This window comes from Delphinapterus leucas, chromosome 10, assembly GCF_059928025.1.
Source record: "Delphinapterus leucas isolate spDelLeu-1000000601 "Yukka" chromosome 10, BTC_Dleu_Yukka2, whole genome shotgun sequence".
In the NCBI taxonomy this organism is placed as follows: domain Eukaryota; kingdom Metazoa; phylum Chordata; class Mammalia; order Artiodactyla; family Monodontidae; genus Delphinapterus; species Delphinapterus leucas.
The window spans coordinates 21,672,961-21,699,020 of NC_143138.1; the positions used below are offsets into that span (position 1 = coordinate 21,672,961).

Consider the following 26,060-nt stretch of genomic DNA (forward strand, 5'->3'; position numbering starts at 1 on the left):
CTCTGAATTCAGACTTTCTTGGAAACCACTGCCATATAACTTCTGGCCCAATGCTTTGCTGTGTTAAGATTCTTAATAATGTACATGTCTGTGCAAGAGTCAGTAGTCAGCTTGGTGAAATGTTGAGTAGAAGAACGTGAAAGATTGGTACTTGTATTTTGCTATTGTACTCTGGGGCTTCACCTCTCAATTCCTTTATTCAGTTTTTCAGTCCAGACACCAGACTGACCATTCCAAAGTGCTGATAAGACTTGAGGAACTCATATCTTACAAAAAGACTAACAAAAGGCTGATAAGCAAGTCTCGGCGCTGGTTTATTATAATTTACTGGTGATACGATAGGCCTCAGTGTCCAGGACATAGACTGAGCCATGAAACCAGAAAGGCAGAGAAGGAATTGTTGGGACAAAAGGAAACCTACCTGAGACTTTTGGGGAAGAAGCTAGTTACGCTGACTGAAATTGTTAACCTCTGGCTGTCAAGAAAAGTTGCCCTATTTTATTATTTAAGAGATTTATAAGTAATCCTAGTTCCACATTCTGAATAGATAATTATAACATTCTAAGCTTGTATTTCCCCCACACTTTTATGAGTATAGTAGCCTCTTTATGTTTCTATCTTTTCATATTGGTCCATCCTAGAAATAAACAATATATCTCCACAAACATTATTTGTCAGGCCATTCTGCTCAGAAGCTTTTGTTGGCTCCCCATTGCCTAAAAGATAAACTCTGAATTCATGAACTTGACATTTGAAGCTTTCTTCAATAGGGCCTTTGTCTCTATAATTTCCTTATACAAACCTACTGACACTTTGCTTTCCCACTTCTGTGTTCCTACCATTAACCAGTTGTTCAAGCTGTTCCTTGCTTGTAATTTCCTATTTCTTTCTCCCGCATCCTAGTCAAATCCTATCCATTCATCAGAAGGTAGTTTTTTAATTAAGCTTCTGACCATTGTAACCTACTGTGCTCTTTTCCATCTCCAACTTTATGAAGCACTTCTGTCATTTTTCTGTTTTGATGGTTATTTTCTTTATGGCTAATAAATAATTTAATTGCATGTGACAAGTTAACATTCAATATTGCCTTATATTGTCTTATGTTTAATATTTGAAATTTAAATTATCTTATTTTTAAAATAAAAATTTAAGCTGCTTTTAGGTAGAAATTATGCAACAGTTGTATTCCACAAAACAGGTATTTTAGTGCTTTTAAGTGTATAATGAAGAATAACTATTTCTATGATGTGATATTTTGTCTTCCTAGACAGTAATAACAATTTTTTTATCCCTCAGGAGAGCTCTTTAAACTAAAAAAGGCCTTTCACAGAGCAGAAGTGGGATTCTGATCATACATTTTATCTCAGGATGACAACAGAATCAAAGAAAGCTGCAGCTCAGAACCTTCAAGAGGATGAAGGACTTCTGATAGTGAAGATTGAAGAGGAAGATTTTGTCTGGAAGCAGGACACTTGCTTACAGAGAAGTGATACCCTCAGGCAGGAGCTCTGCCGGCAGCTGTTCAGGCAGTTCTGCTACCAGGATTCCCCAGGACCCCGCGAGGCACTGAGCCGGCTGCGAGAGCTCTGCTGTCAGTGGCTGAAGCCAGAAACCCACACCAAGGAGCAGATCCTGGAGCTACTGGTGCTAGAGCAGTTCCTGACCATCCTGCCAGGGGATCTACAGGCTTGGGTGCATGAACGTTACCCAGAGACTGGAGAGGAGGCAGTGACCATACTGGAAGATTTAGAGAGAGGCACTGATGAAGCAGTACTCCAGGTACAAAGGGGATGGGAGATCTAAGACCTCCAGGACAGGTGGAGTCCCACAAAGGGAGAAAAGGGCCTGAGATTGATATCTAGTGAGCTTTGTAGGAACTCGTAGTTCAGTATGCAGTTATGTCTCCTTCCATCTCCATTTGGTACCATACTACCTTTTATAATTGAGTCAGACTTAATTCTTCCTTCCCCAGTTTTATATTATTGAGTTGGCCAAAAAGTTTGTTCAATCTGAACGAACTTTTTGGCCAACCCAATACTACAGGAGGTTCTCTTTGGTTTTGGAAGATGTTTAATTCCAACAGGGATTCTCTCGTAAGCTCAAATGTACTTTGTTTTTCTCAGATTCCAGTCTGTGGACATGGACAAGAACTATTCAGGAGAAAAGTGGCACCCCCTGGACCACCACTTAGTGTCCAGTTCCAGCCAGTGAACACCAAGGTCCTTCATGGTGCTTCAGAACCCCAACTCCTACTGGACCGTGGTAAGGGACAATACTCTCTGTGGTGCAGGTCCCTGAAGAACTGGGACAGTGAACCTCCCTTCTCATGTTAGTTTTCATAACTGTAGATGGTCCTTTCCTTTATTACTTCATGAGAAATGGAGAACTTTTTTCTTGTGTGTCATTGGCCAACCAGAAAAAGAGAGAGAAAATTTTGTTTCTTATGCAAAATGTCTCCTTTTTTTCATTTGTTCTTTATCCATAATATTTCCAAAACATGAGATGTTTTCATGTTATGAGCAAGTTAAAGGAAAGAAAATAAATGAGTTGAGATGTCAGGGAATGAGAAAAGAAGCAAAAGGGAAAGAAACACATTCACAGAAACAAAACATGTTCATAGAGAAGCACATACAATGATAGAGAAAAAGAGAGGCAAATATGTGATGATATACTCAGAAATAGAATATAATTCACAGATACATAGAACAAGATCCATATTGTTGCCTTTGTTTATTTTACTTTTGGTTTTACAAAGCTCTTTTATGTTTTTATAGAAAGTTGGCCATACTTGCACTGACTACCTCCACAGAATCCTCATTGCTATTCAAAAACTCATTGTTTAAAAAGTTCATGGACTTAATACCACTTTAGGTGTATAGGGTCCCAAAAATAAACCCAAGAGTAAATTACAGTAATTTTTAAAAAATTACCCAAATTCTGCTTTCAAGTTTGCTCTGGAAACATTTCCGTTCACCCTACCTAAAATTGTAAATTTTCCCACCCTAAGACCAGCACTGCCTAACCCCCTTTACTGCCTAGCTTATTCTACACAAAGGACACCCTATAACAAAGAGGGACTGCTTGATTCCAGCATGATATAGAGTCATGAGCACAGTATATGGTTGATGAGCTAGAAGGTAGGAATTTTGAGGACTAGATCATAGTCCTGGAAACCAGTCTGAAGAGCTCAGGTGTGTCGTAGAAGAGATTAAGGGTTTCTGAGTAGGGTGTAAGAGGATGACAGGGTTTTTTGTTGTTGTTGTTTTATTTTTGGCTGCATTGGGTCTTTGTTGCTGTGCGCGGGCTTTCTCTAGTTGCAGCGAGCTGGGGCTACTCTTCGTTGTGGTGCATGGGCTTCTCATTGCGGTGGCTTCTCTTGTTGCAGAGCATGGACTCTAGGTGTGTGGGCTTCAGTAGCTGTGGCACATGGGCTCAGTAGTTGTGGCTCACAGGCTCTAGAGCACAGGCTCAGTAGTTGTGGTGCACAGGCTTCAGTAGCTGTGGCACATGGGCTCAGTAGTTGTGGCTTGCGGGCTCTAGAGCACAGGCTCAGTAGTTGTGGTGCACGGACTTAGTTGCTCCGCAGCATGTGGGATCTTCCCGGACCAGGGCTGGAACCTATGTCCCCTGCATTGGCAGGCAGATTTTTAACCACTGCACCACTAGGGAAGTCCCAAGATGACTGGGTTTAATGACAATTAGTCTGGTAAGGGTATTTAGGATGACTGGGAAGAAGAATAGCTCAGAGTCAGAACAGCAAGGAGGCTGTTACAGTTATCTAAACAGGAAGCGGTGAGGTTCTATAGTAACAGAAATGTAAAGAAAGGGAGGTATATAGGGGACATTTAGCAGAAATGACAGAATTTGATTATCCATGAATGATGAAGAAGAAATGGAAGGGTGGATTGGATGGATAGATGGATGGAGGTTTCTCCCACCACATACATACCTCAGAGTCATTATAACTTTACTTTTCTCAATGCATCTATATCCTCATCTGCTCTCTTTGAGATTGTGCCTCCTTTTCATCCTCTAAGCCTAACACTAGAAATATCATAGACCCAAAGTTCCTCAAGAGCCCTCTCAGTCACATTGCGTAGTTCTTTCTCCTTACTTTGTTCCCCACCCCCATTCTTGCTGGTGGTGATCCTCTTCCTAATCTTTTCTGTTGTATCTGCTCATCCTCGGATGTCTGTTTCCTCTCTCTGCCAACCACTGCATAAATAACTTGCTTTTACCAATTTTTCTTTCTTTTGTATCCTCATCCATCAGTCCTCTAATTCCAAAGGCCACACGTTTTTAGAGTGGCCAAATGAAGTACCAATAGGTAACCATCTTGCGTGTACCTCAAAGTTTTATTTTCTATCAGCTCAGCAAACAGGTATTTACCCCTTTATTTTTTCATCATTATTTTAGATAATGAGAGTGAAAACAGTGGATCCATGCCAAAGCTGGAAATTTATGAGAGAATGGAATCGCAGAGAATTATATCAGGAAGAATTTCAGGATTTGTGTCAGAAGGATCTGCTGAGCCTCAAGACATCTGTAAGTCTACAGGCAGGTTAAAGAGACAACAGGAAAAAGAATCAGGGGAGTCTCAAAAACCATCATCAGCTCAGGATGGAGGTTTTAGTAAAATCCTCACCCACAAAAATACACTTACAGGTGAAATAATAAGCCATGATGGTTGTGAGAGAAGCTTAAATCTGAACTCAAATGAATTTTCACACCAGAAATCTTGTAAACACAGTACCTATGACCAAAGTTTCAAATGGAATTCAGATTTTATTAAGCATCAAAGAATTTATGCTGGAGAAAAAATTCACCAATATGGAAAATCTCTCAAGAGCCCAAACCTTATTAAACATGCAGTAATTTTCAGTGGAGAGAAAACCCATCAGTGTAATGAATGTGGGAAAGCTTTCAGACACAGCTCAAAGCTTATTAGGCATCAGAGAATCCACACTGGAGAGAGACCTTATGAATGTAATGAGTGTGGGAAAGGCTTTGGGGGGAGCTCAGATCTTATTAGACACCAGAGGATTCACACTGGGGAAAGACCCTTTGAATGCAAAGAATGTGGGAGAGCATTCAGCCTGAACTCACATCTTATCCTGCATCAGAGAATTCACACCAGAGAGAAACCCTATGAATGTAGTGAATGTGGGAAAACCTTCAGAGTGAGCTCACACCTTATTCGACACCTGAGAATCCACACTGGAGAGAAACCCTATGAATGCAGTGAGTGTGGGAGAGCCTTCAGTCAGAGCTCACACCTTAGTCAACATCAGAGAATTCACAAGAGGGAAAACCTATTAATGTAAAGAACTTAAATTCATAAGGAAATAGAAAAACGTGAAAAACATTGAATAAAAGATAAATACTGGGTGAGATGAATGACTGTAAGACCAATGTCTCTTTATTCTCTCTCTCATTCTCAGTTTTCTGTTCTGCATATGATCTTCACCTCTATGTGTCTGCTTTCTGTGAGACAGTGGATGTACCTCTTCCGTTGACCGCTAAAATCAAACCAAAATAGCAGAATTTGGGGGAGGCTAATAAATGGGTTAGTCTATGGCAATGAAAATAAAAAAGAGGACGCTCTTGGGAAATAACCATGATTACAGTGTGGGGGGAAGAAGATTCAGGTAAAGAGATTGATCATCAACTCTAGTTAATGATTCTCCACAAGAGGAGGTAGGCTAAGCCCAGGAGTGGAATAGCTTGAGCAACGTACTGCAGAACAGTTCTTTTGGAAGATTCCTTTAAAGGATGAAGACACAGCACAACTAAATTAGACAGTCATGTCAAACAAGAGGACATATGCAGTGGTGGCATTCCAATATGTAAGCCAAAATCTGTGTTCAGAGGTCATGCCAGGAAGTGAACAACTGGAAGAGCATTTAAAGCAAGAGACCATAATCCAGAGATTCAAATAAGACAGGAGGGGAATAGAAGCAAATTAGGCAAGAGCTAGGGTTAGAGGTAAGGAAGGGTGTTCAAATTGAACTAAACCTTAGAATTTGGAGGAGATACACAGTAGTATAACTGGGATTTTACTGCCACGTACGCTGTGGGGGTTTTGGCACCTTCCTGGGTAGGTGGATAGAGAGTGTAGTTCTGGGGAGCTCTCTTGACAGAAATAGGGTTCTCTGGCTACTGACAATTGTGGAAGAGGGCTGAAGGAATTAGTACTAAAAATATAGGGCCTGAAACTTTATTTCATTGCTGCTGGCTGCTATTCTCTCCAAAAAAGACCTAGAGGAGAGTGTAGAAAGGGTAGGTATCTGAGAGAAGAGTGGAGAGGAATCTGCAACAAGTTGGAACTCTACCAATGATTTCAGGATATAAAGGTGAATCCTGCTCTACTTGTTTTACCTTTTAGATGAGGCACATTTGAACTAATATGAGAAATAAAAACATATTTAAGGCCTAAATATTCTATAGTATATAATGCTTTTATATGAAAACTCTGGCTAGAAACAGAACTCCCATATGAGAAGTATAATCTAATGAACAAAATTTTCCACTAAGAGGCTTTATAAAAAAAAGTCTTAGCAATTATTTTTCAATGACCTTGAACTAGAAATGTCCTGATAGGATCTAAATAACCCAATATTTGTTTTAAGGTAATGTTGAACCCATAGTTTCTTTTTACAGGCACTGTGCTGATAAAACCTGTCTCATGATTGTACAAATGCTGTTATTTTTACCACTTTATTTTATTTTATTTTATTTCCCATTTTATAGTTGAGAAAACTGAGCTGTAAAGTATCTGGCACAAGAACACATAGTAAATGGTGGAAGCGGGATATAAACACACATACTATTCCAGTGCCCTAGTTCTTAACCTTAACCTTGACTATGTCACTGACAGTATGACAACGGGATATAAAATTAGAAAAGACAGTACTGGGGAATTCCCTGGTGGCCCAGTGGTTAGGACTTGGCGCTTTCACTGCAGGGGGGCCGGGATTCAATCCCTGGTCCAGGAAACAAGATCCCGCAAGGCGCTCGGCACAGCAACACAATTTTAAAGTTAGGGGGAAGGGGCTTGTATATCACCCTTTTAGAACACTAATTCACCATACATTTTAAAATCAAGGCGGCAGCAGGGACCTGGTAGGCTAGGCAGCGACTTTGCCCTGAAGGCCCCGAGAGACTACCACAAAGACTACCACCCGCCTGGTTAGCGGGCATTTGGGCTTGTGTGGCCCGGGGGCTGTTGCCCAGGGTTTCAGGGCTTCTGTTGAGGGTCAGGAACAGGATTCCAGAGGTGAAGGCGGCAGCTACAGGAAGGGGCTGCGACTTCAGATTGCCCCCCCTCACACCACACCACACACATGCACACTCACACACCTGTCTATGTTGCTAGTGAACGTCTGCGCACCATTTGATCATTTACTGATCATGATCAGAAGTCTTATCTGTAGATTTATTTGTAGTAGAAAACACCAGCATGCTTGGTTTGGTATTTCTGATTTCATCCCTTTGTGGCCAAGCTTCACATTGTTTCCAAATTATAAATTGTATTGTTTGTCTTGCCAAGTTTGTGCTTTCTGTCACATGTGACAAAATTCACCAGAATTGTCAGTTTTCCTTTTGAATTAATATTTTAGTGGTTCATTCAATGAGTTTCAAGATGACTAGTCTTCTTTTAACCTCAGTTAAAGATTTCAGTAACCCTTGGCATTTCTCTATGTTAGTAATGATTTATTTTGCCTTAGGAATGACCCCAACAAATCAGCCCCAGGGACAATCCCCTTGAAGCAGAGACTGCCATATACCCCCAACCCTTGGAGTAAGAGTTTACTCAAACTGTCATAGGCCATACTGGCTGCAGCTTTGGCTATTAAATATCAAAAGGAACAGAATAGTCTCCTGACAGTAAAAGAGGAGGACAACACTACTGTGGGAGCAAGGCTGCAAACCTTCAGTCTCTACTCACCCTGACTAGATATATTAGTCTCCGTGTTTCTACTACCTCTTGAGGATGGAATAAGACTGTGCACATTCTTTGTCTATTGTACGCCCTGAGAACTGTTCCCTAAGATGTCTTTCTAAGGTATTAACTCTTGTTCATTCATTGAGTCTTTCACACCCCAACCATATCTTGTTTCCAGGCTGTAGCCAGTGCCTGTGGAATGGGAGTGCATTCCGAATTTCATCATCAAGTGACACAGAAGCCACCAACTATTCCTTTCCAGACTATGAAAAAGACAGCTTAAATGGGAATATCCAGAATTCCAGGCCATTCATGAGCAAGGTGAACATCAGAATCCATCTTGAGAAGAAGGGAGTGGTTGAAAGCTCTGACAGTTATCCAGGTTGAACAGCATCAGCAACACTTTAGACATAGGAAACACCATGCTGAATCAGACTGAATATCCATCCTCTCAGGTACTGCATTCCAGCTTGGGTTGCATCAACAAAGGACATGATGCAGAATAACACACTGCTGTCCTCCCTGTTATCAGCATCAGCAGGAAGCTATGCACCAGCTTTCCTAACTTCATTTAAAAACCTACTTCTGGGGCTTCTCTGGTGGCGCAGTGGTTGAGAGTCCGCCTGCCGATGCAGGGGATACGGGTTCGTGCCCCGGTCCGGGAGGATCCCACATGCTGCGGAGCGGCTGGGCCCGTGAGCCATGGCCACTGAGCCTATGCGTCCGGAGCCTGTGCTCCGCAGTGGGAGAGGCCACAACAGTAAGAGGCCCGCGTACCGCAAAAAAGAAAAAAAAAAACCTATTCCTGACTGATCTCATAAAATAAAAATTATCTTTATTTAAACCTATTTGTATTTTCATCATGTGTAATTTCATAGTCTAACCTCTACTGTACATTTAGTGCTTGCTCTGTAAAGTAAACGTACTCTTTTGTCTTAAAATTACCTTTTCTGACTCCCCTGGATCACCTAAAGCCATTTTGTACCCTCTTTCCTATTCCCTTGTAATATAAGCCACATCATCTACCTGATCTTTCAGACTCACCTAAGCCTTGTTTATTGGGTTTTTTCCTTTAGTCCCTGTAGTCTTAAAGGGTCAGAAATGATTCTAAAATATCTCCTAGATCTGTCCTCTTCAGTATTACCTCCTCAAGTGAAGAAGGGCCCTTCTTCAATTTACCAGTTACCTGGAAGACCTGCCATTTACAACAATATGGATGGACCTTGAGGGCATTATGCTAAGCGAGGTATATCGGACAGAGAAAGAAAAACACTGCATGACATCATTTATAGTTGGAATCTTAAAAAAACTGAACTCATAGAAACAGAGTAGAATGGCTGTTACCAGGGGCTGCAGGTGGGGGAACTGGGGAGATGTTTGTCAGAGGGTACAAACTTGTAGTTAGAAGGTTAATAAGTTCTAGGGATCTAATGCACAGCATTGTGATTATAGTTAGCAATACTGTATTATATACCTGAAAGTTGCCAGGAGGCTAGATCTTAAAGGTGCTCATCACAAAAAAAGATGAGATAATTATGTGAAGTGATGGAGGTATTAGCTAACACTAAGGTAGTAATCACATTGCAATATATGTGTATCAAATCCAAATGTATGCCTTAAACTCACACAATGTTGTCAATTATATCTGAATTTTTAAAAAGACAAACACAAAAGTATTTTTTAAATGTCAGTATCTTGAAATGGATTCACTCTGACATGAAACCATGTTTTCCCAAATCCCACTATTCATATGTCATGATTATTAGCTTTTAGATTAATAATAAATAAATGAAATTTTATTTTATTTATTTATTTTTTGGTTGCACCATGCAGCTTGTGGGATCTTAGTTCCGCTACCAGGGATCAAACCCAGGCCCACTGCAGTGAAAGCGCTGAGTCCTAACCACTGGACTGCCAGAGAATTCCCATAAATGAAATTTTAAATTCATGCTATACCAAAAAATTGGATTTAAAAATGACTCTTCCTTTATTCTTTTCATTTTAAACCAAAATTTCTCAGTCTCAAACGTAACTTCTTCTTATAGACCCAAGTTTTGTTTCGTTTCCTGAAATTTAAAAAAAGTCTTAAAATATTAGAGCCCATCTTTCCCATCTGAAGGCACTGCTCTCCATATTTTTTAAAGAACGAATATTTGGTTGGAAAGACAGCAACCTTTATGTCTTCTGAATGTGAAATTTTTATAAAGGCATAATAACAAATGCTCTGCAATATATACCTTAGGAAAAAATTTTGGTTTATATTCTGGAAACACAATTGTAACCTGTTTCTTAAGTGATATTTGTAAGGTTTGTTTTTTTTTAATATTTATTTATTTATTTGGATGTGCCGGGTCTTAGTTGCGGCCCGCGGGATCTTCATTGTCACATGCGGGATCTTTAGTTGTGGCATGTGGGATCTGGTTCCCTGACCAGGGATGGAACCCCGGCCCCCTGCACTGGGAGCACAGAGTCTTAACCACTGGACCACCAGGGAGGTCCCTGTAAGGTTTTAATATATATTTTATTTTTGTTTATTTCTTTAATATGTCATACTTTTTCTGTTCGTCCATTTTGCTTTGGCAGAGCCAATACTCACCTGTACTACAACATTCTTAGACCAGCACAGGAATGCATGTATTCAAGATGCCTTCCACATGATACCTTCTTTTATCCTCATAATATCCTTAACTCACCACAATTACAAGGTTTTTTTCTCCAGTATGGTTTCTCCTGTGCTTGATAAGATTTGAATTCCAGCTGAAAATTTTCCCACATTTATCACCTGTTTGTTTGAAGGCTTCTCCACAGTTGCCTCCCTTGTAAGGTTCCCCACTGAGTCTGCTAGATGGGTAGTGCTAGCTTCAAATATGTGTGACTTAACGCAGTCACACAGTGCCTTAGCACTCAGAAGTGTCCAGCTTTCAGAAGGTCAAGAGCTTGGTTTAATGCCCTGTTGTCACAGTCTTGAAATTCTTAACTTTATCGTTCAAATTGTGTTTTGTAAGTGAAGTAAAATAGGACAATAGAGCATGTGGCTGAGCAGAGGATATGCCCCTGTTCACGTGTAGCATTTGTAATCCCTCATGAGTACAAAATTCCAGTGGACCCACAATTCATGAAGAGTTCAGCAAGATGCAAAGTGAGTATGAAGTGGAGCAGAATAGGCTACCCAAAAATGTTCCACTTTGGAATGTGGATTATTTTGAGTTGAAAACTACCAAGACCCAGCAGACTCAGGAAAACTTTTACCTCTCCCTTAACTACCAGAAATAATTTAGACTGGGGGCCTGTGCTGGAAAACGAGATATTAACAGAGATAACTTTTTTCATTTAAAAGACGTATCTGCATGGCAGGGCAAACATCTAATTACCAAACATCTGCTCTTCTTATCATCCTGTTAATTACCCTCCTCCCCTTTGAAGCCCCAGACCCCTATCCCATTCATTAGCTCAGGATGGCATGTAAGCCTCTCTTATCTTCAGGGCTCCTAGACATAAAAAATTAAATTTGTTTTTCTTCTGATAATCTGTTTTATGTCAATTTAATTATAAGACCAACCAAAGAACCTAGAAAGGTAGAAGGAAAATTTTTCTTCCCCAACACCCGCTTCCCACTCCACTTACCAACTTAAAAAGCCTACAGAGTAGAAGTGTCCTTTACAAGCTACAGACCATCAGTTGTTAAATTTTTCCAGAAGACTCTATTCTCTACCTGGGGTTCTAATTTTCCTAAAGAAAACTTTTATGGTGTCCGAGCCCTGCAGCAGTCTCATATTTTAATGTCAATACACACGATAAGCCTGGAAATTGTCATTTTACCTTGAGCAGTGGTGGTCTCTCTCACTGTGGCCACGCTGTAGGGATCCCAGGGCAGGTCTTGGTCACACATGCGGGGGGTGCATCCTGTCCCTGGGCTGTGCAAACTTGGGCAGGTCACTTAAGCTTTTTGCGTGTTTCCAGGTTGTAAGTAGAACACACAGCGCCGCACCCATCATAGCGTGCCTTAAGCCTCCTCCTTTCCCGTCCTCTCCTTGCGGGTCATTTATGATCCAGACGGAGTGACTGTACTGATGGGAACACTGCGGACACATTCTGGTTGCGCGATGTGCCTGCCTGGTAAATACATTCAGGTTGACGGGGGTCGGGATGGAGTGGGGGATGCTGTCCAGGGAGGCAGGTTGGCAGGGAGGGGAAGAGGACTCGGGGTCGGTGAACTGGAATTAGAGAAGTGATGCTCGGAGGGGAAGCGCGCCTAGGAAAGTCCCCGCCCGCTGCCCCGCGCAGGGGAGAGCGGAGGGACTCAACGACGCGGAGCTGGCGCTCGGACCCTCTTTTTAAGATGAGGCGAGTTACAAATCAAAACCCCACAGGCCTTGGCGTCCTGATGTGCAGACCTCGCTGCAGGAACGCGGCGCTCGGCCAAGCCAAACGGCTCGGACCTTCCCGAAGCCGGCGGAAGCGCAGGCGCAGGGCTGGGCCGGGTTCGCGGACGCACTTCCGCCGCCTGTAGGTCTGGGGCTCCGAGAGGCTGGGTAGGTACGGGTGGCCGCTTTCCCCGGGCGCTGGTAAGACTGGCGGGGAGACGGCCCCCCCGTCGGGGCCCGGGACCCCGAGGTCGGCTGGGCGCGGGTGGGAGGAGCCACCTCCTTGGTCAGTCGGCGCTGGAAGTGCCCGCGGAGACCCCGCAGCAGCCGGCCCAGCTGGCGGCCGGCGCCCCAGAACGTTTCTAAGACTCGCACTCCTGGGTTACTGGCGCTAACACGAGTAGTTCTATTCTGACCACCCGTTTGTCCAACGTGGCCGCCTACTCCCGGAAACCTTTTGTGGTCTGCCAGGTCCTTGTGGCTTGAAGGACACAGACAGCCGACACCTCCTGAGCCTTGGGCTAGTGGTTGGTCACAATGATGTGCCAGTGCGGTAAATGAGAACGGGGTTTGTAGTCTAGCCGGTTAACTCACTATATTGTCTTACTCTTTCGAAGATCCAAACCAGTGGAAGACATGTATAAGCGGCTCCATGTCCTTTATCTTGAATGATTCCTAAAACAATCTTTCTCCAAGCCCAGTCTAGAATCCCCTAAATTAACCTTTAGGGCCGGGAAGGTGAAGGTGTTTTGGAAAGTTGCCCATTGAGTAACAAATGCCAGGCGCAGAGAAGGCACTAGAGGGCCTCCTTGCATCGTCCTATATTCTGTGCCCGGAAACCTAGAAGTGTACCTGAGCTCGAGGCGTGGTCCCTGGAGCCAGCACCTGGATGACCAATTCACAGTGGTAACTGCATCCCTCTGAGGTCTTACTAAGTGCCAGGCACTGAATTTAATTGATTCTCAAAGTAACCCTATATAATAAGGTCTGCTGTTTAGTTAATCGCACTGTAACATTATTTTCCTGGTTTTGTAATTGTGCTGTGGTTATGTAAGATGTTAACTAGGGGAAGCTGGGTGAAGGTTATAGGGATTGTTCTGTACCTTTTTTTCTGGCAATTTTCTGTAAGTTTAAAATTATTTCAAAATAAAACGTTTAAAAACCTCTACGATATTTTTACAGAGGGGAAAACAGAGGTTTAGAGATGTTAAGCCACCACACATAAGAAAAGAGGATTCAAGCCCAGGTCTTTTGGAATCCACAGCCCGTGCCCTTAACCACTGCCTGCCATGCTAATTAGTTGGTAATCCACATTTCTGCAAATCCATAGGCCCTGCTTAAGTCTGTTGCTACATGGAAAACTGAAACCACCTACCCCCACACAGCCTACTACCTACACTAACATAATTTGACTGTTCAACTGTCTTCCCTAAATGTAACTCCACTATTCCACTTCTTTAGCAACATACCTTTACTATTCCAGGAAATTCTTGCCCTAGAAAGTAAAAGTTGCCGATAATTATATTTGTTTCAAGAACTTGCCCCTCAATCCATTTATGTGAACATCAAACTCTTCAACTTTCAATGGATAGGATCTAGACATTTTGTAACCGTCAACTCAAATTCTGCACCTTGCTGTGCCCATCAATCCTAAACTATTGTATCATGATCCTTGCCCTATCCTTATCCTGCTTTGAAAGATCTGCCTTAAGCCCTCAAAACCTCATAAATATCCTGACTTTGCCTTCTTCCCTGGGAGACACTACTAAGACTCTGTCAAGTAGTACTCTCTAAGAATAAACTTGGGCTGGCCTTATCAACTGATTGTTTTGGTGTTATTTGGAGGAAGCAAGCATCCAACAATATTCCCAGTATTGTCAAAAATGCAGTCTCCTGACAAACTTCCCTTCTCCTACTTGGAAAAAGGTTTGAATTGCCTTAAACTTTTATTTTTTTAAATTTTCTTTATTGAATTCTCTTTAATTTGGGATTGAGCCTCCTTTCTCTTCTAAAACAGAAAGATTAGACTTAGTGTGTGAGCTCAAATATTGAATCAGCCTGCATATACATATCTTTTAAACTATGGTTTCTGTAACCTTAGGAGTGTGCCCTAAAGGATAACACGTATCACCTCCTCTTGGCCCATTGGAGTGGGAATAGCTGCTGTTTTCCTTCCAGATGTTCCTGAAGAGCCAAAAGGGCTCTTTGAAGTAACTAATAAAAAAGGGCCTTCTGGGCTTCCCTGGTGGTGCTGTGGTTGAGGGTACGCCTGCCGACGCGGGGGACACGGGTTCATGCCCCCGTCCGGGAGGATCCCACATGCCGCGGAGCGGCTGGGCCCGTGGGCCATGGCCTCTGAGCCTGCGCGTCCGGAGCCTGTGCTCCGCAACGGGAGAGGCCACAAGAGTGAGAGGCCCGCGTACCGCAAAAAAAAGGGCCTGCTGTGGGTCAGAGATCTGGCACAAAAGGGAGCAGCCAAAACAACCAGGAGTTATTCTGCCAGCGCTTCCAACATTTCTGCTACAAGGAGACTCCTGGGCCCCATGAGGCCTTGAGCCAGCTCTGGCTGTTCTGCTGTGAGTGGTTAAGGCCTGAGATACACACCAAGGAGCAGATGTTGGACTTGCTGGTGCTGGAGCAGTTCCTGACCATCCTGCCTGAGGAGCTCCAGGACTGGGTACAGGAGCCTCAACCAGAGAGTGGGGAGGAGGTGGTAGCTATGCTGGAAGATCTGGAGAGGGAGCTGGATGAATCAAGCCGACAGGTAGGAAAGGGCCCTATGCTCAGCGGAGGGATAGTTGGGAGTGAGCTTCCAAGCTGGTCCTTTGTGGGGTCTCTGGGTATCATTTACTCTGTTGGCCCTTCAGATGCCTAGATGAGCTTGCTTGTCCTCAGGTTTCAACCCAGGCCTGTGCACAGGAAGTGCTTTTCTGAGACATCGGTACCTCTGGATCCAGCTAAGAAAGCAACATATCTCCAGCCTCAACCCATGGGGATCCAGCTTAAGGGTGAATCTCAGGACGCTCTACAGCAACAGGATTGTGGTTAGTATTGACACTTAGGTCATATGGCTCGCCTGGAGACCTTAGAATCATTCATCATTCAGCAGATGTATATTGAGTACTTATTATATGCCAGGCACTGTGCAAGGCACTAGGTGTAATAAGCAAAGTGGACATGATCTTTGTTTTCATGGAGCTTATAATAATCTGACGACAGAGGCATTAAACAAACAACCACACAAATAAATATGCCATGATAGATTGTACGTGGGGGGAGAGGGATGACAGAGAAGGTGTCTTTGAGGAAATAACATGGTAACTGAATCCTAAAAGTAGAGTAGGAATTAACCAAGTGAATAATAGAGGGGAAAGCATTCCAGGCCAAAAGACATGTGCAAAAACAAGTGTGAAAGAAATTGGTGGGTTTGAAAGACGGCCAGTGTGACTGGAACGTGGAGAGACAGGCAGAGTAGCAGAGAGAAGATGGTCAGGAACCAGAAAATGGGGGCTTTGTGGGTCCTGTTAAGAAGTCAGTAAATCTTTACCTTTCACTGTGTGTAAGCCTAGCTCTGGGTTCTCTGAGGATCCCTGCCCTAAAGGGGTTGAGTATCCATAAAAAGATAGCTGTTGATTTGAGACAGTGAATGATTATGTGCCAAATTGGAGGTCATGGTTCTTAGGAGAAGAAATCTACTTCTTCAGGCCCTGGTGGTAGCAGAATGGCTGGGATTTGAACTGGGTCATAAAAAAAACGGGTAGCATTTCACTGGGCAGAGAACATCAGGAAGGCTGTTGCTCATACTTCCTCCTCTTCTAGCTCTCTCTGTCCTGCTACCCTGTTCTTCAGTTCTTCAGGGGAGATTTCTAGTTATTTAGCCCATTTTTTTCCTCCCAGTGCCCTTTCCTTCCCTGTCCTATCAGACCCATGACATATTTGGGTTTTGCTAATATGCTCAACATTCTCCCAGCCACCCTCACTGCACTGCCACACACATCACCACCCTGTTGGATTCATAAAACACCACCTGTGACCATACCTTCTCCACTCGCCTGCCACACCAACTCAGAGCTATTCTTCAAGACTCACCTCAGCTGTCGCCTCCTTCATGAAGCCTTTCTTGATACTTTCCTACATGTTTGAGTTATGTGATACCTCTTGTGCATACCTGTCACAGCAGTTAGCATATTGTATTTCCACTTCACTTGTCTGAAGCTCCTTCCATTGATTACAGTTCGTCATTCTTAGGAACCAGTTTCTTTTTTAAATGTGAAATGGACATTTTCTTTAATACTAAGATGTTAGTTAAGTTTTCTGACATGTTTTATCAATTTCTGAGGCACCATTCTTGTATGTCAGCACCTTTCCTCTGGATTCACTCTTGTTGAAGTTCATCCTTTAATAATCATTTTATTGAGTCATTTGTTGAGACGTGGATGGATCTAGAGACTGTCATACAGAGTGAAGTAAGTCAGAAAAAGAAAAACAAATATTGTATATTAACGCATGTATGTGGAACTTAGAAAAATGGTACAGATGAACCGGTTTGCAGGGCAAAAATAGAGACGCAGATGTAGAGAACAAACGTATGGACACCAAGGGGGGAAAGCCGTGATGGGGGTGTGTGTGTGATGAATTGGGAGATTGGGATTGACATGTATACACTGATGTGTATAAAATGGATGACTAATAAGAACCTGCTGTATAAAAAATAAAATAAAATAAAATTCAAAAATTAAAATAATTTTAGCAAAATTCTTTGGTAGTAGACTTAGTCTTTGCATGTCAGAAAATACCCTTATTTTGCCCTCCCTCCTTTTTAATCATGGTTTAGCTAGTGTAAAATTCTAATTGACAATTTCTTTTCCTCAGCATTTTGAAGATACTACTTCACTGTCTTCTAGCTTCTATTTGCTATTAAAAGGTTACTATCAGTCTTACTGCCTTTTAAATTTTTTTAGGGATTCCATCTTTATCCATTAGTGGCTTTTAGATTTACTCTTAACCTTTATGATCTGAATTTTCATTAAAAAGTGTGTCCTGATAGGGTTTTATTTTTGTTTGTCTTGCTTCATCTGAAAATGCTCTTTTGCTCTAAGGTCTCACGTTTTTCTTCAATTCTCGGAAAATTCTCAGCTACTAATTCTTTAAATTGTGCTGCTTTTAAAATTCCTTATATTATTTTCTTCTGGAGCTCCCAGAATACACTGATTAGAACCTACTTATCAATCTATTCATTTAGCCACTTTTTCACATATTTTATGTCTTTGTCTCTCTGTGGTACATCCAAGTGGATTCCTCTTCTGTTATCTTTGAGTTTATTCTGTCTCTAGTTTATTCACTTCTAAAATTTCTATTCAGTTTTTATACCACATATCTTTGTTTCATTTTTGCTTATTTTATTTCATAATTCCATGCTTATTTACCATGGATGGTATGTCATCATTTATCTCTTTTAGGTATCTTTATTCTACTAATTTTTCAGGATTTTTGATGAAAATAACTTCATCTGGATTGAATTCATGTTCCAATTGACTTTGTGAACCATCTTTCTTAGTGTTCCATTCATTCTGAAATTTTCATATCTAGGCTCACTTTGAGTTCTTTCTAATCTGTTTAACATCGTCTGCTTCCATGTTTAGCTATTCTGTTGTTACTGTTACCTGGCCCCCTGGAAGCAGGTTTTAGGGCTCCTGTTTCATGTCATACACAAATATCACCAGTGTAGTCACAGGCTTCCAGGTGGCTTGACATGTTTCTTGGTCAGAGTTGTGTCTTTCTCTGTATGTGTCTGTGTGCTTGTGTATGTGTGTACCTGCGTGTCCCACCCAGCCTCTGGCATCAAGCAGTGAGCTGGTGCTACTCCTTTCAGGAAGTAATTTTAGGTCCCCATTTTCCTCTGGGACTAAGATTTCAGTCACTCTCTGGGGCCCAGCAGACCCACAGCTTCAACTGTAGCCACCATTGTGTATTTTTGTTTCCATTCTGGTCCGCAGAGATGTTTATCTTACTTTTTAGCACAGATGGGTTTTTAGATTTATTTTTATTTTTTACTCAGTGTATTTAGAGCTGAAGTGCGAACTCATGGCGCCATCCTGCCTAGAAGTATACCATTTTCCCCAACCTTTTTAAAATTTATTTGTTTATTTATTTTAGGCTGTCTTGGGTCTTCGTTTCTGTGCGAGGACTTTCTCCAGTTGCGGCGAGCGGGGACCACTCTTCATCGCGGTGCGCGGGCCTCTCACTGTCGCGGCCTCTCTTGTTGAGGAGCACAGGCTCCAGACGCGCAGGCTCAGTAGTTGTGGCTCACGGGCCTAGTTGCTCCGCGGCATGTGGGATCTTCCCAGACCAGGGCTCGAACCCGTGTCCCCTGCATTAGCAGGCAGATTATCAACCACTGCGCCAACAGGGAAGCCCCCAACCTTTTTTAGACAGTTAGAAATTGAGTTTCTATGCTGTACTTTTTTATATTAATCCATAAATTTTTTTCTCATGCTGATACGGATTTTAGTTCTATTATATGTGCAATGCTGCTTTGTAACCCATCTGCAGTAGCCATTTTTTATTTGCTAATGGCTCTAAAAGACTATGTTCTTGCATAAATGCATCTCTTTGTGTAATTTGCCTTTAAATTCTACACAGATATATCTAAGGTAACTGTAACATAAATTGAAGTTTTAAAGCACCTAAATACTTTAAGATAACCTTATATAAACCACTAACAATGAGGGTTTTTTACCATAGTGGCAAGCTGGTTTGGTGAGGAAATTATTGCAGGTTCCTGTCCTAAAAGGAGACCCCGAGGAAAGGCTTCTCTCACTCTTGGCAACATTCTTTCTCAGCTCTGCCTTATCTCTGGGTTTCTGCCCTTCACAGAATGGGAGCTCCAGGACCCAGAAGTGGCTGTCACTTTTCTCAGGCAGACTGCCAGTGAGCTTCTTCCCTCATCCACACTCTCAGAGATCTGGAATGTGCTGTTTGACCATGGCTCCTTCTCACCCCTCATCCCAGAGTCTCTTTAGGCAACGCATTTTGGCACAGTCAGCCCAGTGCTTCTGCTTAGAGTTAGGTCTGACTTGTACTACATCCTAGATCTTCAACTGGCTCCATAGTAGTCTTTCCCTTTTTTCTCCCATTTAATATCTTTTATAATACAAAGCAAACCACTTTTCCCTGCATTATTTCTACATGGTTATAAATTCTGCCCTTTACCCTGGGTCCTAAAAATGTGATTACTTCAGGGAGAACATGGCTTGAATGGGACAATCTCACTTTTTTTCAGAAACTGTTTATCATTGATGAAGTGGCCACATCTCCCACCCTGGAAGAGTGGGGAGTGTCGGGACTCTACTCAAAGGAACCTCTGTAGGAAAGAAAGGCAGAGGAATTATGGAATCATGCTTTCCTTGGATGAGGTCAGATGGGAGTCTAGGGTCTGCTAAAGAACCTTCTCTGTGCTAGTACTGGTTTCCTGGGAAATCTCGAATGACCCACAGAATGTAGCTTCAGGTTTGACAGATTTCCAGTGTTCTTTGCAAGAAGAGTAGTAATGTCTCTGGGAGCTAAAGCAATTTCTGTCTGTCCCCACATAAGAACATCCTCTTTTACCCCATGTGTCTAGACTCTAATCTCTTTGTCCTGCCTGTTTACAAATGTGATACTTCTCTGTGGCTGATCCCAGAGGCCTTCAGAGCAACCTGCACAGAACTGTTTCATGACTCCAACTTGGTACCTGCCACTGTCAGCTTCCTCTTTCATTTTGTTCCTCCCACAGTTTCTGTTCTTTCATCCCTCTCTACTCAACTTTTGGCCTTCCTGGTGAACCCATTCTTATCTTAGGTCTTCTTCTGTTGTTTATGATGCTTGTCCATTGGACCATTCTTAATCCTCCCTGATGTTTCTCCACTCTTTTCTCGAATCACCCCCTCCCAGTCCAGCCACTGTTAGTCCTAAGTCCTCTCTTCCTTTGCCATCTCCCAATTTCCTCCTCAAACGTTGTAAAACCATTTTGTTGGTATATTGAAGCTGTGTACTTCTAGTATAAGTGTTTCATTTTATTTCCTGTATATTTCAGTGACATTTGAATACTGTATTTTTTATTTCGGATGATGTGATACGAATTGAGAAAGAAGAATTGGTTCAAAAGCAGGAGCTTACTGTAGATATGGAATCCCAAGAAAAGTTATCAGACCAAATCAATGGAGAGGCTCTTGAATGTGGAGAAACCCAAGAACATGAAGGATGGACAGAAAGATATCAGAGAAACACTTCAAATGACAGAAGATATAAATGTGATGAATGTGGAAAAAGATTCACTCAAAACTCAAGCCTCATTAGACATAAAAGAATCCACACTGGAGAGAGACCCTGTTCATGTAATGTATGTGGCAAAACTTTCATTCAGAGCTCACAACTTACTGACCATCAGAGAATACATAGCCAATTAAAACCGTATCAGTGTGATGAGTGTGGAAAAGCCTTTTATTACAGTTTACACCTTGTTCAGCATCAAAGGACCCACACTGGAGAAAAACCTTTCCAATGTAATGAGTGTGAAAGCTTTTCATTACAGCTCAGGCCTTATTCAACACCAAAGGACCCACACAGGAGAGAAACCATACCAGTGTAATGACTGCGGGAAAGCTTTCTCTCTGAGCTCACATCTGATACAACATCAGAGAGCCCATACTGGAGAGAAGCCATACCAGTGTAGTGAGTGTGGGAAAAGCTTCAGTCAGAGTTCAGGCCTCTTCCGTCACCAGAGAATCCACAGTGGGGAGAAACCATATGAATGGATGAGTGTGGAAAGGCTTTCAGTCATAGTTCAGCTCTTATTGGGCACCAGCGAATCCACAGTGAAGAGAGGCCCTATGAGTGTGATGTGTGTGGGAAAGCTTTCAGCTATAGCTCACATCTTCTGGGACACCGAAGAATCCACACTGGAGAGAAGGGCTATGAATGCGATGTGTGTGGAAAAGCTTTCCGGCAGAGCTCACACTTCATTGTACATCAGCGAATCCACACTGGAGAGAAGCCCTGGCGATGTCAAGAGTGATGTAGAATTTTCCGTCTATGCCCATTCCTGTGGGACATCATCAGAAAAGCACAGCTAGATGTAGGGAACTCTGTGATCACTATTGCAATTTCAGCAGTCATTTGAAAATACTTATAGAGGCTGAAATAGGCAGACACCTGACAGCTTACCAAGCAAGACATTGTGATGTTCTGCCACTAAGCACATCATGTGATGAACTGGGACTTTGGAAGGGCTCATTCCATATTCTCAAACTTTTCTTCTCTGAAGCAAGTGGCTCAGGCAATCTAAATGGTCTGTTAGACAAATAACAAGATTTTAGAGATTACTACTGTTTCTTTTCCCTTTCCCTTTTTATTCTCCCGTTTTCTTTGGAGTTGGAATAATAATCTTGTCTAAAGTGTAAATTTAGGATTAACATCTGATCTGCATTTTTTTAAAAACCATGATTTTTTGGTTAACTTGATAAAATACATTAACCAATCAATTACATACACTAAAACATTGTGCAATACAAAAGCCATTTTGTAATATTGGAATGAACTATGATTTGCACGGGTAGGATGGGTTAGTGGCAGTAGAGCAAGAAGATTTACCATGCAATTTCCCAGTGACCTTTCACATCTTAAACCAGAGAGAGCAAACAGGCCAATGGGCTGTAGTTGGCCTGCACATGCATTTTTCTCACAAAGTATTTTTGGTGATATGAAATTATTGCAACTACTTAAGTTCACATAAAGTCTGACTTTCCAGATTCTCTTACAAAAATGCATGATGTGGCAACAGTGGGCACCACATTCCCATGTGGGAACAACTGACTGGAGCTGATTATCACTGTTGTCTAGTTGGACATGGTCCCCACTGCCACACAGATTCCTACCGTCTTATATCCCGCCCTTAATTCATTTTGTCTGTGTGAACCCTGCCCCTGCCCTAAGGGTTTCTCAGAGAGGCTTCAGGGCTCTAGGTCCCTCACCACTGAAACAGCTTCATTTTAATTCGTTTTAAATATTGGCCTCTAAATAAGATTTCTCTGAAGAAAGGGTTTTCTGCTAGCAACAGTTTGAAGATTTAGATTAAATAATAAATTCTAAAATGTAACTTTTGAGCACCTGAAGGTAGAGGAAAGCCACTTTAAAATTTTCTTTAGATAGAATTTATAGGTAATCTATTGAAAGTCAATTATAATAGCTTCTAACCAAATTCTTAGAGACCAGTTAATCAGGTGAGATGAAAAACATAAAAACGCATGAAGGGAGTCAACATTAAGTGAAAAATTGAAAAAACGCAAGGCCAAAAGCAGAGACCATTTGGGAAAGAGAACCATTGAAATGTGAAACATTCAGTAATAGGAGCAGTTGTGGGAAAGCAGTGGGATGAGGCCTTAATGGGAGAGTAGGCAGAAGTGAAAAGAAAAAGCAGCTAAGAAATGGAAAGATGGGGATAAACTCTACGAGAGGAAGAAAGTGAAGCGAGGGAGAAAAGGGAAAGACCAGAGATGCCAGAAAAACAAACTTCAAAGAAATGGAAGCAAAATTAGTGAAAACATAATAAATGAAAAAGCAACCTTTAAAGAAACATGAAGGGGAGGTTGAGGGTTTGTAGAGGCTAGAGCCCATGTTTTGATCGTTAACCTCCCAGTGACTTCAGAGTAATAATCAACCCTTTATTTCTATGCCATGTAGGCCAAATCCCTCATATGAAAGATCCTAACCCAAACCTGAGTTCACTACTCTATGTGCCACTCAGGATCCCGGTCCTGCACGGGTCTCTGAGTGTTGAGACACAGGATGCCCCTCTTTACCACTCTAAGCCCCAACTTGTTGAACTCTGCTCAGCCTGAACTCTACCTTCTTAGCAAAACCAAACAAGCAGAAGGATTCTCCTGAGGAGCAATAATATATTCTTGGCCTCTCTCTGCGAGGCATGTGGCTTGCCTGTTCCACTAAAGAGGAAAAAGCATGATGTTGTGAGATAGTAATATCCATTATAAATTAAATAATGATATATGCAAAAGGAAAAGCCCTTTGCAAAGTATAACAGTAATAGCTACCGTCTGTTGAACCCGTGTCCCACACACTATACCAAGCACCTTATTGTCAATATATATCTCATGTAAACTTTCCATCTCTTCTATAAGCACTATTTATTATATCTCAATGTCTACATATAATTTATTCTTATGAAAAGCTTGTAATAAAATGAAAAGTTTTTATTATATTAAAATGTTAAATAGCCTGTTAAAGTGCTTTTAGAATAAAATCACACAACTATGTAAAACAGATTAAAAATATCAAAAATTGGAAGGGAATGACAACAAAATGTCAATAGTGACTGTATTTAGGTGATGAAAATGGAACAATTCTCTTCTTTTCTTTCTACTTGTCTTATATTCCAAATGGAAAATTTAGAATTTATCCTACACATGTAATAAATACTTTTAAAAAATTAAAATGCTACAGAATTTTCTGAGCCTTTCTGGAAATGATTCTTTGATAGTTTTTTCAATTATTTCCTTTAGGATTGGCTTTTTTAGATTTTTCTACTTCTTAAATGAATTTCTGAACTAATGGTTTATTCCCAGAAAACGATCAATTTCATTAAGATTTTTAAAAATTTTGGTAGCATACTTACCTCATCTGCTATTATTTGTCATTGATAACTTAATTTTCTTCTCTCACTTGGATTTACCATAGGTTTGTTGTTTTTATGGGCTCATTTACAAAGATTTCATTCTTGGATTTATTTATTAACATGACTTTTTCTATTTTTAATTCGTTTACTTTTATTTTTCTTTTCTAACCTTTTCCTTGGGAATTTCTCATTCTTTTTCTGATTTCTTTTTTTTTTTTTTTTTTTTGCGGTACGCGGGCCTCTCACTGCCGTGGCCTCTCCCGTTGTGGAGCACAGGCTCCGGACGCGCAGGCTCAGCGGCCGTGGCTCACGGGCCCAGCCGCTCCGCGGCATGCGGGATCTTCCCGGACCGGGGCACGAACCCGTGTCCCCTACATCGGCAGGAGGACTCTCAACCACTGCGCCACCAGGGAAGCCCTCTTTTTCTGATTTCTTGAGTTGAATTCTTAGTTCATTTATTTTCTCTCTGTTGAAATAATGAAAGCAAGTGAGTATATACACCTACCAAGTGCTGTTATTTTTTTAAAATTGTCCACTAGTGTTTTTTTCTGGGTTTTTGTTTTGCTTTGCTTTGTTTCTTGGTAGTTTTGGAAGATATAACTAGAGGGGGAGAAGGGAGGACTCTCCTTGTCATACATAGACTGTCTGCTTATGCCTTAGTAAAGAGGTCAGAGAGGCTTTATCCAAGTAGAGGAAGGACATACCTAAGCCAAGGGCAGAGACAGGATTTTAACAGGATCTGTGACAGTGGTTGGAAGCCTCATTTTGTCTGGTGTTCAACCACTCAAGTTACCACAGCTGGTGCTCCAAGGCGCTGGTGTGTTGATTCTCTGAAGTTGACGAGTGACTGAAGCCAGGGGTACCTGAAGAATACTCTGGGCTACTCAGTATGTTCACGGTCTCTAGCAAGGTTTGTGTTTGAAAACCTGATAAGAGAATTTGATACAACAAAGCACTAAATAAGGAGGGAGAAACATGCTAATAGTGCACCGTGCACTAAAGGGGGAACAGGAAATAGTTAAGCATTTTCTAGATGTTTTACTTGCTCAGTTGGCTATGAGGGACATATGCCAGTCAAGGGAAAGGGCTTTGGCTTTCCATCATGTAATTCTAGTGAAAGAAGAACAGGGGTTATCCTTTGTCTAAATGTTTCTCCCCAGAGAGGAGAGTTTTCTAAAGCTTACATGAAAGTCACTCATTTCTACGCTTTCTAAATGTCCCACCCATATTTACTTGATTACTTATATTTGCCTGAAGCACAGGGAAGTTAGATCTGATTTTCATCTTAAAGGAGTTATACTCTTTTACAGGATGACTTGTCAGGCAAAGAATTTCAGAGAGAGAAAAGAGATATTGATGGCATTCTCCAAACAGGAAAATTGTTTGTAAGTTGTGAAGAATAAATAGGGTTTAAAAGCAATTATCTTTTTCTATTTACACCAGTATTAAGTTTTTATAAAAATTAAACCTTAACAGAAATATATAATGTATAAAATGCAAGTTCTCTGTAAGTTTACCCCAAGTGATAATCACTGAGAACACATTTAAGATGATTATTTTACAAAAATGATCATATCATACTGTTTTGTAACTTACTTTTTTTACTCAGTATGTCTTTGGCATCTTATAGTTTTTAGTTTTAAAAATGACGAGGGTATAAGGGCTTCCCTGGTGGCACAGTGGTTAAGAATCTGCCTGCCAATGCAGGAGATGTGGGTTCGAGCCCTGATCCAGGAAAATCCCACAGGCCGCGAGACAGCTAAGCCCGTGTGCCACAACTACTGAGCCTGCGCTCTAGAGCCCATAAGCCACAACTACTGAAGCCCACATGCCTAGAGCCTGTGCTCCCAACAAGAGAATCCACCACAGTGAGAAGCCTGCACACCAGAACGAAGAGTAGCCCCGGCTCACCGCAAGCAGAGAATAAGCCCACGTGCAGCAACGAAGACCCAACGCAGCCAAATAAATAAAATAAAAATTTTTGAAAAGTGATCGGTATATAGAAATTTAAATTCCCAAATGCTGGATATTCAAGTTTCCCCATTTAAATAAAAAATGTCTCTTTGTACACATTTTCAAACAT

The 26,060-nt window shown here is 41.7% G+C and overlaps 2 protein-coding genes across 2 annotated transcripts; both read left to right on the forward strand.

Moving 5' to 3' along the window:
* Positions 1-1,192: 1,192 nt before the first annotated feature.
* On the forward strand, positions 1,193-9,744 carry ZNF165 (zinc finger protein 165). The gene is made up of 3 exons (XM_022562133.3): positions 1,193-1,779; positions 2,124-2,262; positions 4,417-9,744. Exons 1-3 carry the CDS (start codon positions 1,369-1,371, stop codon positions 5,322-5,324), a joined length of 1,458 nt encoding a protein of 485 aa, XP_022417841.1. The 5' UTR covers positions 1,193-1,368; the 3' UTR covers positions 5,325-9,744.
* A 3,454-nt stretch (positions 9,745-13,198) lies between these two features.
* LOC111168435 (uncharacterized) lies at positions 13,199-24,480 on the forward strand. Its single transcript, XM_022562148.2, is given in 8 exon segments — positions 13,199-13,215; positions 14,426-14,554; positions 14,728-15,073; positions 15,205-15,237; positions 15,239-15,352; positions 20,414-20,862; positions 20,864-21,099; positions 21,102-24,480. Coding segments are annotated over 8 exon segments (1,587 nt in total). The 3' UTR covers positions 21,365-24,480.
* The last annotated feature ends 1,580 nt before the right edge of the window (positions 24,481-26,060 follow it).